Genomic DNA, 17,694 nt, shown 5'->3' with positions numbered 1-17,694 from the left:
TGCCCCTGCTGTATCCTGTGTAACCGTCTGTGCCTGACCACGTAGAGGCACTGTAGCTGCTCATCGCACATACTGCTTGTATTGATCCCACAGAAGTAATCAAGGGGAGGAAGGGTAAGTAAATCTCTACAGACGTAGCAGACAGGAGCTATCACACGTTACTGATTTTTACTTTACTCCTCTAGATCTGTTACTTTTGTCCAAGCAGCCATTGTGTGCCCTAAAGCAGATGATGTCTAAACTCATTTCAATCACAGAGCTCCTCTTGGCCAGACATACAAACTGAAAAAACAACAAACAAAAAAAAACAAAACACAAGAGTATACTGTATATCTGGCCAGTGAGCTCCTTGCACAGTAGTGATGTGGTTTACAGAAAATTAAAGGTCCTCTGCTATACTATAGTTCATACAATCGCTATGTAGATGAAGAGAACAGTCAGAGAGGAGTAAAACTTTGGCAGCTACAGCGTCTCGACATGGTCGGGCACAGTTGGTTAAACAGTATACAGCACGGCCACCATTAGAAGTTTATCTGCCCAGCAACATTATTTTTATTTATTTATTTTTTTAACACCGCCAACTGCAGAAGTGCTTGGTTTTCAATAGCAGCACATTTTCTTCACGAGACAACCCCTTTTAACCTAGTCCACACAAATTTAGGATTCATAATAAAGCACAATTACAATTTAATAAAAACAATTTATTATATATATTTATGTATATAATTTTATATACATGAGCAAAAACCTTTATATACAGTTAAAATATCACAAATTACAGAGCTAACAATACTGTCCAAAATATTTCTTCTGTATGAACGTTAGACAAAAAAAAAAAAAAAAAAAAAAAATGGGGGAAAAAATAAAACAAGGAGTTCTCCTTCTCTAGTGCTTCCAAAGCACAGCGAGTGCAAGGCCACCTGACGAGTCTCCGTCCTGCTCACAGGATGAAAGAAGTCGGGGGACCTGGGGAGTCTCAGGTGCACTTTCTTAACGTCTGCAGACAAAACAGAAGAGAGTCTGAGGTAGTTTGTTTAGTGACTCATAGGATATATACAGTCACAGGGCTGTCTTTAAATGTCCCTCAATAGAAAACGGCAGCCTATTCTGAAAATGGGACAAGCTACCTCACGTACTCATTAATGCGCCAAGCGGAGAGCATTTCCGAGATCACAGCCAGGCAACTGCTGGTTCCCACCGTTACATGGCAGCACTCAAGCTGTCCATAACCAACCACCAGTTGCTCACTTATGATCAAGGTAATGGTCTGCGCCAGAGCATTGTTTTGCCTCTCACTCCCTCAAGTGCTTTCTACATTGTGAGAATTGTGTGATCACTGTCAAATGAGTACATTTATCACCTGTTGGAGGGCCACCAGTGGTTATCATCTCCAGCCTGCTCACCGGGCAGCACCCTCCATACAGAAAAAGCCTCACAGTTCATTGCAAGTCCTGGTGCCTACATCAACTTGTCACTCCGCCGCTTGTCCTCTGTCTCTGGCCAGAAAGTGTCCCGAGATGCAAGGTGGTGAAGGAGGTCACCATGTCCTCTTTCTTTCTTCTGCTACAGCAGGCTCATCCCTGGTCCTTAGTCTTCCGGACAGACTGCTATCTGCTGTTGACATGATTCACAATGTTTGGGACACCGTTGGAATCCAGTTCAGATAGATATCTTTCCAAGTGCTGTATTAACACTCTCTTTTTAAACCTGATTAGCAAAAATACACAATATAGATGTAGGTTTAAATATGGGTAATTCCAAAGTAACGCTTCAATTAGAGAGCAATTAAGGCTATAGCATATGTGGATGATGCCACCAGCATCTTCTGAAGAGATGGCTGCTCGTCTCAAGAATATATTGAAATATTAAATTATTTTTTCAATACAGGATTTAAGACTGGATTCACCTATCAGAATTCACTTCTCAAGTGAATTCAGAATCGCCCACTTTTTTTTCCTAAACTGGCCAAGTGCTCTGTTAGAGGGCTCCTATTGAAGGCAAAGAAGTGGAGGAGGGATCCTGCCGCAGCCAGCTGCCTTCAGCCAGAGACAGATCTGAGGGTTGTAAGAAAGGAGGGTGGGGGGGAACACATCATGGTACACACGTAGAAGACTTCTTTATATATTTATTAGTGTTCGGATTACAATACAGGTAGGAGATGATCTTAAAGACACGGCTTAGAGGGGTTTTATCATCACCAGGAAATAAAAAAATAAAGAGGGGAAAAAAAAAATCAAGCAAACGCATATTTCCGTAACAGGGCATGACATCGGTCCGGTGTGACGGCACCGCGAGTGTCCCTTTAAATATACACCAGTACTTACCGTGCCGCTTCCTTTATTGTAAACTCTATAAAAGATTTCTGTATTTCAGATGGTCCTTGCACCTCTCCAAGAAGAGCAAAGATTTTCTCATAATCTGGAGATAAAAACACACAGAAAAAAAAAAAAAAATAATATATCAAAAACTCAGCATTCTCGGAAACCTGCCATGCAATTTGCTAGAGCTCTAGGGCGAGTGGGGAAAGGTAAAAACAATATTCGCTTGTTCAGATCTACTCTGTACCAGTGGTGCCGCATCATGTACATATAGCCCATTACTGGCCTCAGGACGCACATTTACAGAGTAAAGTCACGGCGACCAGTGATCACATGACTATGCAACGAGACATGGCTGCAGGGCAAGACTGGCGGGCACCACTGGAGCAGCAGGTGAGTATCAGTTACTCCTTCATGTTCGTGCAGTCAGGCCTCAGTCAGACGACTGTTTTCCCAAGTACGAGTTGTATCTGTTTACTGCTGATAGACTATACTGTACTAGGCGCGAGATCTATGGCGCTGATCACAATGTGCCACACACCCAAAACCTGCACTGCCATGTAGTAATAGACCAGCTGAAACACGCTTTCCTATCCACAAAGGATAATCTATCGCTGAGAAATGCAATTTTCAGTCTTTATGTAAATGAAACTGCTAGTGCAAAAGGGGCGGGCTATTACTGGGAATGGGTCCACCCTCAGTGACTTGTTGCTGCATTTATATCATGTCAAAAGATTTTTTATTTATTTTTTTATTTAAACAAAAGTAATATCCATCTGCAACCAGAAAAGCAGAATTGGTCTTTTACGGTCTTACACAGCAATGCCATTAGTTTGGGGACCTTAAGAACAATGACATGGAGGTGGGGGGTGAGAGAAGAGTGCAGGATGTTGTGCTAGGACGACGTGTGCCAAGAGGGAGCTCCCGCCAGGCATCACCAACCAGATTACCTCTCCAGATGGGTCTTCAGCGAGTTAAGACCCCGGTGACGAATTCTCCCAGGACGGCCCTGAAGGCTTTTCTGAACAGGGAGCCAGCATGATGATTTAGCAAATCCTGCTTTGAGCAGGGGGTTGGACCACATGGCCCAGGAGGTCCCTTCCAACTCTACCATTCTATGATTCTATGCTCCGGCATCCCAGTGCAGATTCAGCCACCATCAAGGAGAGCAGAAAGACTGAAGGATCGGAGGTAGGGGAAAAGCTAATCCCTGCTGGCAATGATGGAGAAACTGGACAGGGAAATAGGGGCCTACAATGGGTAATTGATACCCAGCAGTCAGAGGGCACGAATTGACAAGACTTCTGATTCACAGAAGAAAATCGCATCATCAGCAGCCGCACACAGCCACACACAATGTCCAGTCCCAGCTTCTGGGCCAACCCTGGAATGTTACTGTACCCCCGGATTATCAAAAATAACTAGCAATCTAGACGTACAGTTGTGCCCATTTGCAGAAAGAGGTTAATATGGTCACAGTAGCTTGCACCTGTTCACACTTGTTTCATTCTGTTAGAATGAGCTGGTCAGTTTGTGGTCTGCCTCATTCAGTTATTAAAAAGAAAGGGAAAACACAGAATAAGGATGTGAAACAAAAATACTTTCCGTTTTCGATGGATGTAAAGACTGAAGCAGATGTGTAAATGTAACCCAATTACCAAGTTGTTCTCTAGATGTGGTCTATATCAGGGTTCCCCAACTCCAGTCCTCAAGGCCCACTAACAGATCATGTTTTCAGGATTTCCTTTGTACTGCACAGGTGAAGCAATTATCACCTGAGCAATACTAAGGAAATCCTGAAAACATGACCTGTTGGTGGGCCTTGAGTTGGGGAACCCTGGTCTATATAATCAAGACCTGCACTATAATAAAATCTACACAACTTCTCCAATTCCACAAAGCGTCGGCTATTCTGTCCCCACTTACTTCTGCCTGGCTTTCGCACTTCTTTCATGACTCGAATCTTGATATCTGCGTTGGTTCCATTGATGATGCTCTGCATTTCCTTCAGTGAGTTTGGCAGCATCATACGTGATGTACATTCCCGAGTCAGAAGACAATCTTCCATATGCACATAGTTTTCTAGAGGCGCTTTCATAAGTGCGTTATTAATCGGCTTGTGGTCCAGGTTGTCCTCGTTCAAGCAATTAAGTTCATCAGTAACTGAATCGTAATTATTAGGCAGCATATCCTCATCCCCCAAAGCAGCAGGAACAATTAGTGTAGACAGTCCTTCCATTTGCCTTTCCACGGTCTGGCCACTGTCCGTCCTTTCTCCATTCCCTTCTGTACTTACAGTGCCGTTACCATCTGCATAAAAACACAAGAGATTAAAAGGATTGTACAGGCTTACCCTCCCTACCACATCGGACATCAGAAATGGAGGAATATGCATATCTGAATGAAGTTCCCCCTTGTTCAGCATCTAATAGACGCTCGTTCTGTTTTCCTAGCTTACCTTTGTGTATGGGAATTGGCTTTATCAGGTTGTGTGAAGCGGGGCTCCCAGGCACCGCAGGGGACCCCTTCCCTCCTACATGATTGGTTATTATAGGAGGGGTCTGAGGTCTTCTTAGCAGCAAAGGAGACATACTACGCCTTCTCTTCAGGGAGGCTGGAGTGTTGGCCTCTCCAGGACGTTTAACTTTATTTTGGGGTCCCGCAACAAATTCGTCAGCTTCATCAATCATCATACCCTGTAGTAAAAAGGGAGGGATAAAAAAAAATCAAGCATGAGAAAAATGCTCAAATGTCATGTACTAGCCGTAGACATTCCCCTATTAATTCTAGGTGTTAATGTTAAAGTAACATAGTTTTTTTTTTTTCCAGTGGGGGATTGGCAGGCAGAGGAAGTGGGGTAACAGGAGGAAGATTAACAGCTCAACGGAGTGAAGGATGGGCTGGAGGGTGCAATAGCGTTGGCTGTTACAATGTTTTAGTTGGGAAAGAAGGGTATTCGCTAATACTTTTTGTATAGGAATACACTGGTTCCATTCTGTAAGATCGGGCCCACAATGATCAGGGACCAGAATTGCGATGCAAAGCTGTTATATTCCTACTGCTACATATTCTTCACGGTTACCAGAATCTCTTCTCAGAAATGCTGTAGTGATTAGTACACATGTTGTGAAAGTAATTTACAGACTAGAGGCTGTTGTAAATGCCACCGGTATTATGGAGAATGGAGCTGTCCTAATCTACCATTGGAATACTTGGACAATTTAGAATAATAAAGGCAATTCCCTAGACAGCAGATCCAATTGGTCCTCTCTCACAATCACATTTTTTGGTATGATCGCATTACCTTTTTATCCTGTTTAAATGGATTTCCGAATGTGTGAAGCCTCTTTGGTTGATCTGGATCAATCTCTCGCAGAGGGGAAGGCATAAGTTTCAAGTATTCTTGGTAGTTGCCCATCTGAGCCACTGGAACACTGTGCAAACAATCTGCAAATCCGGATAAGGGACACAAATTTAATAATCCAATAACCAATTTTGCTCAAATACATTTTCTTCATGCAATAATTGATTAAAAAAAAAAAAAAAAATTCTAGCTTTTATTTTTGAAAATTACAAAATATTTTGTACCATGATGAAAGTAAGGAGGATAGAATAACGACAATACCGTACCTTCATCCTGCCCAACGATCAGTTTATGAGTTTTCAGTAAATTGGTCCTCATCCTCGTCAACTGATCTAAAAGATTTCTACGAGGAATGTCATAGGCATTTCTGTATGTTTGTGGCTTCAGATCCTAGTGGAGTAAAAAAGAAACCCCACAAAAAACGAAAACGTTAGAGCAGGTAAAAATGCACAAATTCAATATTACTGTAACGCATGAATTATTCCAGCCTCTATGGTTGTTCTCCACTGAGCAAATCAATTCATCCACTTCTAAGATACAAGTATGGGAGCGCAGACATTACAGATAAATACACAAAAGTCATTTCAGATTAAATACACTGAAGACTAGAGCAAACACTCATACTCAGCAGACACAGTGTGCGGAAATTACATGGCATTAGACCATGCTTGGGATACAGAGCAAATCCGGTTTCTTGTCTTACCTTATTTAATAGGCCAATCTGAAAGCCAGGGAACTCCTTGACATTCATCTCCAGCAGTCGTATAGGGGTTTCTCCAGAGATTCCCTGCAGCAGCTGTTTGAAGTGTCGGTTGTGAACTAAAGACAGTCTTGTGGAGTTATTTTTCACTTTAATCCCCGTCTCCTGAGGGACCTTCTTTCCAACAGATGCAATTATTCTTTCTGACTCCATTTTGGTCTAGAATGTACAAAGAATTATGAGGAATAGGGCACACTTGGAGGAAAGACAATTACAACAGCCTGAACAAGCAGGGATGAATGAAGTACAGACAATGTCGGCATCAATCATAGGGGAGAACGCTCAGGTACAACGGAGTGAAGGCATCAGGAAGGCTGGCCTACCAGATTACTTACACTGACTAATAAATGTATGGCCTTACACGTCAGTATTTTTGCATTTGTATGCCGAGAGCAGGAGAGTGTCCAAAACACAGAACAGCTGCTCCGCTATTGACTGCAGTGCCGCTGTTTGGGACATTAGCACTGCAGACAATAACAGACACCAGGAGCACCGGAGAAGACAGCAGCCAGGGACAATCAAGGCGAAACACCTTTAATAAAGGATGATCTGGGAGTGTGAAGATTGAATTATTGCAATGACCTCAGTTCATTTTTGCGATTTAACCACCTTTATTTGTATTGGTGACAATCATAAGGGTAATTTATTACCTACTAGCAACATACCCACGGCATCGCTTGCGGAAAATTATAAGTTTAATTTTTGGTTATGCTTGCTAAGGTTATATTTTCAGCTTCACCCTGAAGTTAACATCTTCAGCATTTAAAATTTGTTTTCTCAACTCTGTTTAGTTTGGTGTTAACAGGTAAACTTTTTTGCATGACAATGTGCGCATATAACGTCCATGTCGCCCATTATGACTTTCAGATGTTTCAGCTTCCCTCGATTCAGCCTGTCTCATCAGTTTCCTTTCAAGTGGGACAAGCGTTGCTCACTTGTTTCAGCTGAATGAGGCAGTTTTGCTTTCTTAGAGTTTGGATCAACTTGTCCAATCTTTGGTTACTATAGGCAACCAGAATGATCTTACTGTGAGGCAATTCTCATAAACGAGGCCCCAGTTACTTCTAAACAGCCGTTGCTATAATTACAGACTTCAGAGCGACTTATCAGGTTGCCCCACCTTAGTGACTATATGGTTGCTGCCCCTTTAAGAGTGACTATTTTGACACTGTCGCTTTAATTCTTTAAAACCCTCTAAGCACAAACTATGGTTTTGCATTTAACACAGACACCCATTTTTGCATATATCTTTTAATATAATGCAAAAATGGGGGGGGGGGATCTCATGAAGGAGGGTTTGAGTTCGAGTTTTAATGTTCACAATATTTTTAGTCTGATTTTACAGACTGCCCTGCAAAATTTCACTCAAAATTGGGTGAAATATGTTTTTCCCCTGGTGCCTCACAGCTGGTACCCAAGTCAGAACAGGGGTTCCAAACCCTCATTACCCCAACTGCAAAGTTTACAGTGAGAGAGCAGATCCCTGTAAAAAATAGTAAATGTGTCTGCAATGTCCTGTGTCGTGCAGGAATGTAGGACCTGGAGATTCAAGACCCGGTTCTACTGATCCTCTGTAATGATTGCAAGTCATTTCTAAAAGAAAGGGGAGGGGGGGCTTCAAAAAGTATCCATCACTACTCCCTACACATTTAGTAAAAGCTCTTATTCCTCATGAAAATTCTGGAGAATCATGTCAGTGCTACGTCATGCTGTTCCTCTTATGTATGTATGACTAACATTGGTGTTACCCCATCAGAATGAGTGTGTCCCCAAATACTGTCAGCACTGATTAGACAATGCCAGACTACAGGGACACACACCCAACTGGTAACATCCACTTGCCAATTTACTCATTTCAGCAGGGGAACAGTTCACATGGAGCTGTACGACAAATGGCCTAATTCGCATTATTTTATGGTAAAAGTAATAAATTACTAACAGAGGTGTCCAAGATAGCTGACTGATCTTCAAGGATACCACTGGTTTATTGCAGGTCACCTTCTAAACCAGTACAATCAGAGCCAGGGCAAACAAACCAGATTACAACACTTTCCTCACCCTTCTCCTTCCACGGCAGGTGCCTCACCATTAAAGGGGTATTCCCATCTCCAAGATTCAATCCCAGTATGTAGTACGTGTGGTAAACATTAGCAAATGCCTCCAATTTAACCCCTTCCTGACATCAGACGTACTATCCCGTCCATGGGACCCGGGCCCCTATGCCCATGGACGGGATAGTACGTCTAGCGCGATCAGCGGCGCCCACGTGGTGAGCGCCGCTGATCACGGCCGGGTGTCAGCTGATTATCACAGCTGACACCCGGCACTATGTGTCAGGGGCGGTCACGGACCGCCCCCGACACGTTAACCCCTTGCACACCACGATCAAACATGATCGCGGTGTACCGGGAGTTAAAGGGAAGCATCGGCAGGGAGGGGACTCCCTCCGTGCTTCCCTGAGCCCCCCACGGCAGCGCAATGTGCAGCGCTGCTGCGGGGGACTCCTTTCCTCCAGGCCCCCGGATCCAAGATGGCGACGGGGGCCTTCGGGGGCCTGGAGGAAGCTGGCTTCCTCAGTGCCTGCAAAGCGCAGGCATGAGGAAGCCTTGTGCACTGCCTGTGACAGATTGCTGATCTGTCACAGTGATCTGTGATGTGACAGATCAGCGATCTGTCACAGGACAGTGATGTCCCACCTGGGACTAAGTAATAAAGTTAAAAAAAAATAAAAAAAAAGTAAAAATAATTAAAAAAAAAAAAAAAAAAAAAAAAATAATATTCCCCAATAAATTCATTTTTTGAAAATAAAAAAACCCCAAAACAATAAAAGTACACATATTAGGTATCTCCGCGTCCGTAACGACCCGCCCTATAAAACTGTCCCATTAGTTAACCCCTTTAGCGAACCCCTTAAAAAATAAAAATAAAAAACGAAGCAAAAAATAATGATTTATCATACCGCCAAACAAAAAGTGCAATAACGCGCGATCAAAAAGACGCATATAAATATCCATGGTACCGCTGAAAACGTCATCTTGTCCCGCAAAAAACGAGCTGCCACACAGCATCATCAGCGAAAAAATAAAAGTTATAGCTCGCAGAATAAAGCGATGCAAAAATAATTATTTTTTATATAAAATAGTTTTCATTGCATAAAATCGACAAAACATAAAAAAACGACCTAAATGTGGTACCGCTGTAACCGTACTAACCCGAAGAATAAAACCGCTTTATCAATTTTACCGCACGCGGAACGGTGTAAACGCACTCCCCCAAAAGAAATTCATGAAACGCTGGTTTTTGTTCATTCTGCGTCCCAAAAATCGGAATAAAAAGCGATCAAAAAATGTCACGTGCCCGAAAATGGTACCAATAAAAACGTCAACTCGTCCTGCAAAAAATAAGACCACACATGACTCGGTGGGTCAAAATACGGAAAAATTATAGCTCTCAATATGTGGTGATGCAAAAACTATTTTTACAATAAAAAGCGTCTTTTAGCATGCGACAGCTGCCAAAAAAAAACCCGCCATAAATAGTAAATCAAACCCCCCCGTTATCACCCCCTTAGTTAGGGAAAAATAATAAAATTAAAAAAATGTATTTCCATTTTTCCATTAGGGCTAGGGTTAGGGGTGTGTTGGGGTTCGGGTTGGAGTTAGAATTGGGGGTTTCCACTGTTTGGGCACATCAGGGGCTCTCCAAATGCAACATTGCGTCTGATCTCAATTCCAGCCAATTCTGAGTTGAAAAAGTCATATGGTGCTCCTTCCCTTCCAAGCTCTGCCATGCGCCCAAACAGTGATTTACCCCCACATGTAGGGTATCAGCCTAGTCAGGACAAATTGCAAAACAATTTTTGGGGTCCAATTTCTCCTGTTACCCTTAGGAAAATAAAAAATTGGGGGCAAAAATATCATTTTTGTGGAAAAAAATGATTTTTTTATTTTCACGTCCGAGCGTTATAAACTTCTGTGAAGCACTTGGGGGTTCAGTGCTCACCACACATCTAGATAAGTTCCGTGGGGGGGGGGGGGTCTAGTGTCCAAAATGGGGTCACCTGTTGGGAGTTTCAATAGTTTAGGTACATCAGGGGCTCTCCAAACGCACATGACACCCGCAGACCATTCCATCAAAGTCTGCATTCCAAAATGGCACTGCTTCCCTTCCGAGCCCCAACGTGTGTCCATACAGTAGTTTTCTCCCACATATGGGGTGTCAGCGTACTCAGGACAAATTGGACAACAACTTTTGCGGTCCAATTTCTCCTGTTACCCTTGGGAAAATGAAAAAATTGGGGACTAATTGATCATGTTTGTGGAAAAAATACGATTTTTTTATTTTCATGCCCGGGCATTATAAACTTCTGTGAAGCCCTTGGGGGTTCAAAGTGCTCACCACACATCTAGATAAGTTCCTTAGGGGGTCTAGTTTCCAAAATGGGGTCATTTGTGGGTGTTTCCACTGTTTAGGTACATTAGGGGCTCTCCAAAGGCAACATGACACCCGCAGACCATTCCATCAAAGTCTGCATTCCAAAACGTCACTACTTCCCTTCCGAGCCCTGACGTGTGTCCATACAGTAGTTTTCTCCCACATATGGGGTGTCAGCATACTCAGGACAAATTGGACAACAACTTTTGGGGTTCAATTTCTCCTGTTACCCTTGGGAAAATAAAAAAATGGTGACTAAAAGATCATGTTTGTGGAAAAAATACGAATTTTTTTATTTTCACGCCCGGGCGTTATAAACTTCTGTGAAGCACTGGGGGGTTCAAAGTGCTCACCACACATCTACACATCTAGATAAGTTCCTTGGGGGGTCTAGTTTCCAAAATGGTGTCATTTGTGGGGGGTTTCTACTGTTTTGGTACATCAGGGGTTTTCCAATCGCGACATGGTCTCCGATCTCAATTCCAGCCAAAAACGTCAAATGGCGCTGCTTCCCTTCCGAGCTCTGCCATGCGCCCAAATAGTGGTTTACCCCCACATGTGGGGTATCAGCATACTCAGGACAAATTGCACAATAACTTTTAGGGTCCTGTTACCCTTGGGAAAATAAAAATTGGGGTGAAAAAATCATTTTTGTGGAAAAAATATGATTTTTTAATTGTACCGCTGTACGTTATAAACTTCTGTAAAGCCCTTGTGGGTTCAAAGTTCTCACCACATATCTAGATAAGTTCCTTGGGGGGTCTAGTTTCCAAAATGGGGTCACTTGTAGGGGGTTTCCACTGTTTAGGTACATTAGGGACTCTCCAAACGTGACATGGCGTCCGATCTGAATTCCAGCCAATTTTGCATTGAAAAAGTCAAATGGCGCTCCTTCCATTCTGAGCTCTGCCATGCGCCGAAACAGTCGTTCCCCCCCACAATTCAGGTATCAGCGTACTCAGGACAAATTGCACAATAACATTTGCAGTCCAATTTCTCCTGTTACCCTTGGTAAAATAAAAAAAATTGAACCTGAAGTATTTTTTTTGTGAAAAAAAGTTAGATGTTCATTTTTTTTTTAAATATTCAAAAAAATTCCTGTGACGCACCTAAAGGGTTAATAAACTTCTTGAATGTGGTTTTGAGCACCTTAAGGGGTGCAGTTTTTAGAATGGTGTCACTTTTGGGTATTTTCTATCATATAGACCCCTCAAAGTGGCTTCAAATGTGATGTGGTCCTAAAAATAAAATGGTGTTGTAAAAATGAGAAATCGCTGGTCAACTTTTAACCCTTATAACTTCCTAACAAAAAAAAATTTTGGTTCCAAAATTGTGCTGATGTAAAGTAAACATGTGGGAAATGTTTGTTATCAAGTTTTTTGTGTGCTGCATCTCTGTGATTTAAGGGCATAAAAATTCAAAGTTGGAAAATTGCGAAATTTTCAAAATTTTTGCCAAATTTCCGTTTTTTTCACAAATAAACGCAAGTTATTTGAATGAAATTTTACCACTAACATGAAGTACAATATGTCACGAGAAAACAATGTCAGAATCACCGGGATCCATAGAAGCGTTCCAGAGTTATGACCTCATAAAGGTACAGTGGTCAGAATTGTAAAAATTGGCCCGGTCATGAACGTGCAAACCACCCTTGGGGGTGAAGGGGTTAAAAAAATGTAGCATAGTGCTCCCGATTTGCCATGTCACTTACCGTAACCATGGATGCCTAATCTTCTGCAATGCTCTGTAGATGATCAAGGGACACAGCAAGTCAGAAGAACTATTATTCTTGGCCTTCAGCTTGATCTTGAGGCCATGGCGACTTGATGGAGGAACGCTCTGTAGGAAGGTAGCTCTTTTACAAGCCTAGATCGACCCACCAGGGTCTTCTAAGCCATCATACTTATTGTATCAAGCCAGCACATTGCTGGTTTTCCTCTTTGCCTTGTTCCTTCCATTTTTCTGACCATGACATCCTTCTCCGCTAATTGCCCTCTTCATATGATGTGCTCAAAGTAGACAAGTCGTGGTTTGGTGATCCTTGCTTTGAGTGACATGTCTAGCTTGATTTGTTACAAAATTGACTAGTTTGTTCTTCTTCCATCCATGTTATTGACAACATCCTTCTCCTGCACCACATTTCAAAGGTGTCCATTCTTCTGTCTTGTTACTTTATCGTCCAGGTTTCGCGCCTGTATGCTACCACAGAAAAGACCAAACTATGTATAAACAGTGTCTTCGTCACCAGTGAAATAATCCTCCATGTGAAGACCTTGTCCGCTTACTTCATTGTTGATTTGCCCATAGCTATTCTCCTACTGACTTTTGGTGTCATCGCTGCATCTTGAGTGATCATTGATCCGTGTAGGTTGAAGTCCTTTACAACTTCCAGTTTGTCACCGTCTATCTCAAATGTTTCCCAGTTGTACCTGGCAGTAGTCAATATCTTTGTCGTCTTTGCAGAAATCCCATGTTCATCTGTACACCCTGTGTACAGTTCATCTGTACACTCCATTCATTTCATCTACACTTGTTGCTATCACACTACATTTATAATTTGGGACATTTGCCATTATTACACTTGCTACATTTTGGGATAGGATCTTGGAAATGGGAATACCTCTTTAAACCCCCACCACACAATACAAGAGGCAACTATTTACAAGATGGACTATTCAATGAGGATACAGATAGAACTATAACTGTGCAATAAGGTCTGGTGAATGGTTACCTGTTGGCTAAGCTTCTTTAGATAAGAAATGACACTATAACTAAGACCACAGTCCAAGTTGTCCGATATTATGGTCGGTGCTCCCATCATTCTCAAGGCTTTCTTTAGTGGCTAAAAGGGAATTAAAAAAAAACAAAAAAACAAAAAAAAAAAAAAAACATTGTAGAAAAACTGTACAAGTAAAACTAATTCTTATATATACTGTACCAATCACATGCAAATTGTGCTGCTGTACAGTTCTCTGTGCAGGGTTGCAGTATTGAGAATATCCTCCATAACACAAGTATTGTCAGTAACGCCAATGTCACAATAGCCATAAAGGATTTGTAGTAATATTTTCTGCAACAGCTTTAAAGAATTCAGTAGAGAACACCACACAAAGGAAAACAGGGGAAAACCAGCAGCAGCAATCACACAGTGATATATGCAGACCCAGTGGTATCTACAGCTGATAACTCCACAGACTATATAATTATAGTTGTTAGGACAGTCAAATCACTGAACACAGCACAACACACAAGAACACAATGACCAAAAGTCCTGAATGTAAAATATATATACTTTATTATTCTGTAAATAAAGGTACTTGAGGCATTTTAAAAGTAGAAAAGCATCAGTGTTTTATAATATAAAAATATACATAAGAGGGCAGTACTATCCATTTCATAAGGGCATATTATTGCAGTAAATGGTGCTAGCAAAAATATATATCTCAACAGTGAAAAAATTTTTTTTTTTTTTTAAAAAAAACAAAATATATGTTCATAAGAAAGGTGCGTACAAATTAGTAAAAATTGTATATCAATTCCCTATAGGTGTACATCATAATTATACAAATAAGAAAACGTATATAAAGTGCAAAAAATATATAGGTATTAAAGTGCAATATTAGTGCAAAAATAGTGAACACCATATGTGTCACTGCATAGATATACCACATGAATAATGGGAATAATGCCCAATAGCACCAATAGGTGTCAGTATATGCATAGTTTGTCATGGACCAGGAAAATTTCTGAAAACAGCGTTAGAAATCAGAGTATGGTAAGTATAAGGTATAACTTACAAGCTACACTGCACCTGGTCTGGACAGCCGCCCTCCCCAACACGTGTTTCGGCCCTTAGCCTGACGAAGGTCCATGACAAACTATGCATATACTGACACCTATTGGTGCTATTGGGCATTATTCCCATTATTCATGTGGTATATCTATGCAGTGACACATATGGTGTTCACTATTTTTGCACTAATATTGCACTTTAATACCTATATATTTTTTGCACTTTATATACGTTTTCTTATTTGTATAATTATGATGTACACCTATAGGGAATTGATATAAAACTTTTACTAATTTGTATGCACCTTACTTATGAATTATATATTATTTTGGTTTTTAAATTTCACTGTTGAGATATATATTTTTGTTAGCACCATTTACTGCAATAATATGCCCTTATGAAATGGATAGTACTGCCCTCTTATGTATATTTTTATATTATAAAACACTGATGCTTTGCTACTTTTAAAATATCTCAAGTACCTTTATTTATAGAATAATAAAGTATATATATTTTTACTTTCAGGACTTATGGTCAATGTGTTCTTGTGTGTTGTAAAGAATTCAGTAGGTAGAAACGCATCCGCATGCTGCAGAACAACCCTATATGGAATGGCTTTTCACACAAAAATGTCTGCAATGCGAGAATCGTTTCTAAGAGGAGCAGTACAGCACTGAACTAACAGCATTTTAGATCCTAGGAAACGACAACATTGTGCCACCAAAAAGGATAGAGCTTACCAATAGGAAATAGGGTGGCATGGTTTTCAAGTAGCTATCAAAGGACTGCCGCCATTTCAGCGTTGGCTTCAGTTTGTGCAGCTTGAACAAGTCGTCTGTAAAATGAAGTGAAATTAATGCCTGTAAGATCACCAGTATAAAATGAAAGTGAAAATATATTTACACACACACACACACACACACACACACACACACTCACCAAGCAAGGGAAGCAACACCGGATAGTTGTATGGCATAACAAACAGGTTCACACAGGTAAGAGTGGTGCTCGCCTTCAGATACCCGAACGGCTGGCCAACTTCACTGTATTTCCCACTATTGCTCACAAACACCTGTAACAGGAACATGGGGGAAAAAACATATCTGGAAGTAAATAGAAAGTTCCAAAGAACGTCACACATCACAATCTGCACAAAAAGACCCAGACTTTATAAAGAATCATTTTATACAGATCCTCAATTCTTCTGTATTAATCATCACTGACCATTACATCAGGACTGCAGCTCATCAACACGCCAAACCCTAAACATACAGCACACCGTGCATCTTTGCTAAAGGCCCTCAGCATACAGCACACCATGCATCTAAGCCATAGGACCTAAGCTTACAACAGCGCACTGTGCACCTAAGCTAAAGGCTCTCAGCATAAAGCGCACCATGCATCTAAGGCCTGTTTCACACTTACGTTTCTGCAGTCAGTTGCCAGCCGCCAAAAAGGCGGAGAACGTATCCGTGACCGTCGAAACACCAACGGGAGCCACCGGACCGTTGGTGTGACGGGATCCGCCGATCTAGGAGCGTTAAAGGAACCGCGTTCCTGTAAAAAAAATTTTTTTTTACCAGCGATGTAGCGGGGCCGCGAAAAGAGCGGGGAACTCGCCGGCATGATCCGGTGATCGCGATTTGGATGTAGATCGCGGCCGGGATATGGAGCGCGATCATCGCAGGAGTTGGTGCGCGATCCCGCCCGATCATCGCAGGAGTTGGTGCGCGATCCCGCCCGATCATCGCAGGAGTTGGTGCGCGATCCCGCCCGATCATCGCAGGATCAAGATTATCGCAAGAGAGATTTTAGCGGCTCTCGGGCGGGCAGTAGTTAAGGGTTAAAATGCTTCCCGGAGTGAAAATAGCGGACCGTCACTGCAAAAAAAAACGTTGCAGGGGCCGTCTCCTCCGCCCGGGAGCCGCTAAAAATCTTGGTGGATCCGTACAATAACGGGTGTGACGGACGGCCGTTAGTCAGGATCCGCCAATAATGTAAGTCTATGGGTGTAAAAAACGGATCCGCCCATTTTTTGGCGGATCCATTTTTAAAAAAAATTGGCGGATCTTGACTGATGGGGAAAAAAACTGATGTGTGAAACAGGCCTAAGCTAAAGGCCCTAAGCTTACAGCGCACCGTGCATCTAATCTAAAGGTCCTAAGCTTATAACGCACAATGCATCTAATCTAAAGGTCCTAAGCTTACAGCGCACCGTGCATCTAATCTAATGGCCCTAAGCTTATAGCGCACAGTGCATCTAATCTAAATGCCCCAAGCTTATAGCGCACAGTGCATCTAATCTAAAGGCCTTAAGCTTATAGCACACCGTGCATCTAATCTAATGGCCCTAAGCTTATAGCGCACAGTGCATCTAATCTAAAAGGCCCTAAGCTTATAGCGCACAGCGCATCTAATCTAAAGGCCTTAAGCTTATAGCACACCGTGCATCTAATCTAAAGGTTTTAAGCTTATAGCGCACCGTGCATCTAATCTAAAGGCCTTAAGCTTATAGCACACCGTGCATCTAATCTTAAGGTCCTAAGCTTACAGCGCACCGTGCATCTAATCTAAAAGGCAGTTAAGATAAATGACACCCAATATGTCAAAAAGTTTACATAGTAAAACTAACAACTTCATTAAAAAAGGTGCAAGCCACTTAACAAATTTGGCACGTTTTTAGACTGCCTGAAAGTTCGAAAAGGAGACAAATTGTGACATTCTCTAGAGTAACACTTAGTAAATCTGCTTATCTATAAATCTGGTCCTCCACATCCACTTTTGCAACTGTCAGCAGAAATATGTTTTTTTCACATTCGCTGCAAAAACTGTCACAAACTGCTTAATAAGTGTTGGTGAAAAAGGGGGCCTGAAGCAGCGATATGAAGGGTGCAGTCATCCTAACTTCACATTTAGGAACTTTTTTTTGTGAATTTATTTCCTTTATTGCATTATTCTGACATTTTTCTTGGCACATTTCATATCTTGTGTAAGTATACCTAGACATACAGCTCCTCACCAGTAT

At 41.8% G+C, this 17,694-nt stretch overlaps 1 protein-coding gene across 4 annotated transcripts in view; it reads right to left on the bottom strand.

Moving 5' to 3' along the window:
- Positions 1-686: 686 nt before the first annotated feature.
- The window catches only part of LOC141048114 (integrator complex subunit 6-like), a 72,888-nt gene continuing 55,880 nt past the window's right edge, over positions 687-17,694 (bottom strand). The window contains exons 9-19 of one of the 4 annotated variants that reach the window (XR_012219962.1): positions 15,609-15,741; positions 15,410-15,504; positions 13,608-13,718; positions 6,386-6,601; positions 5,949-6,072; positions 5,623-5,765; positions 4,777-5,014; positions 4,245-4,628; positions 2,325-2,418; positions 1,361-1,707; positions 687-997 (exon numbers count right to left, since the gene is read on the bottom strand). Coding sequence is in view for 3 of the 4 variants with exons in the window: in XM_073543525.1 (XP_073399626.1) it covers positions 1,608-1,707; positions 2,325-2,418; positions 4,245-4,628; positions 4,777-5,014; positions 5,623-5,765; positions 5,949-6,072; positions 6,386-6,601; positions 13,608-13,718; positions 15,410-15,504; positions 15,609-15,741 (1,638 nt within the window). In the remaining variant the exon portion in view is untranslated. The other 3 variants (XM_073543525.1, XM_073543528.1, XM_073543527.1) reach the window with 3 other exon arrangements.

This window comes from Dendrobates tinctorius, unplaced genomic scaffold (genome assembly GCF_039654945.1).
Source record: "Dendrobates tinctorius isolate UK_male_01 unplaced genomic scaffold, ASM3965494v1 ptg000133l, whole genome shotgun sequence".
Lineage (NCBI taxonomy): Eukaryota > Metazoa > Chordata > Amphibia > Anura > Dendrobatidae > Dendrobates > Dendrobates tinctorius.
This window is presented reverse-complemented; position numbering and strand designations above follow the sequence as displayed.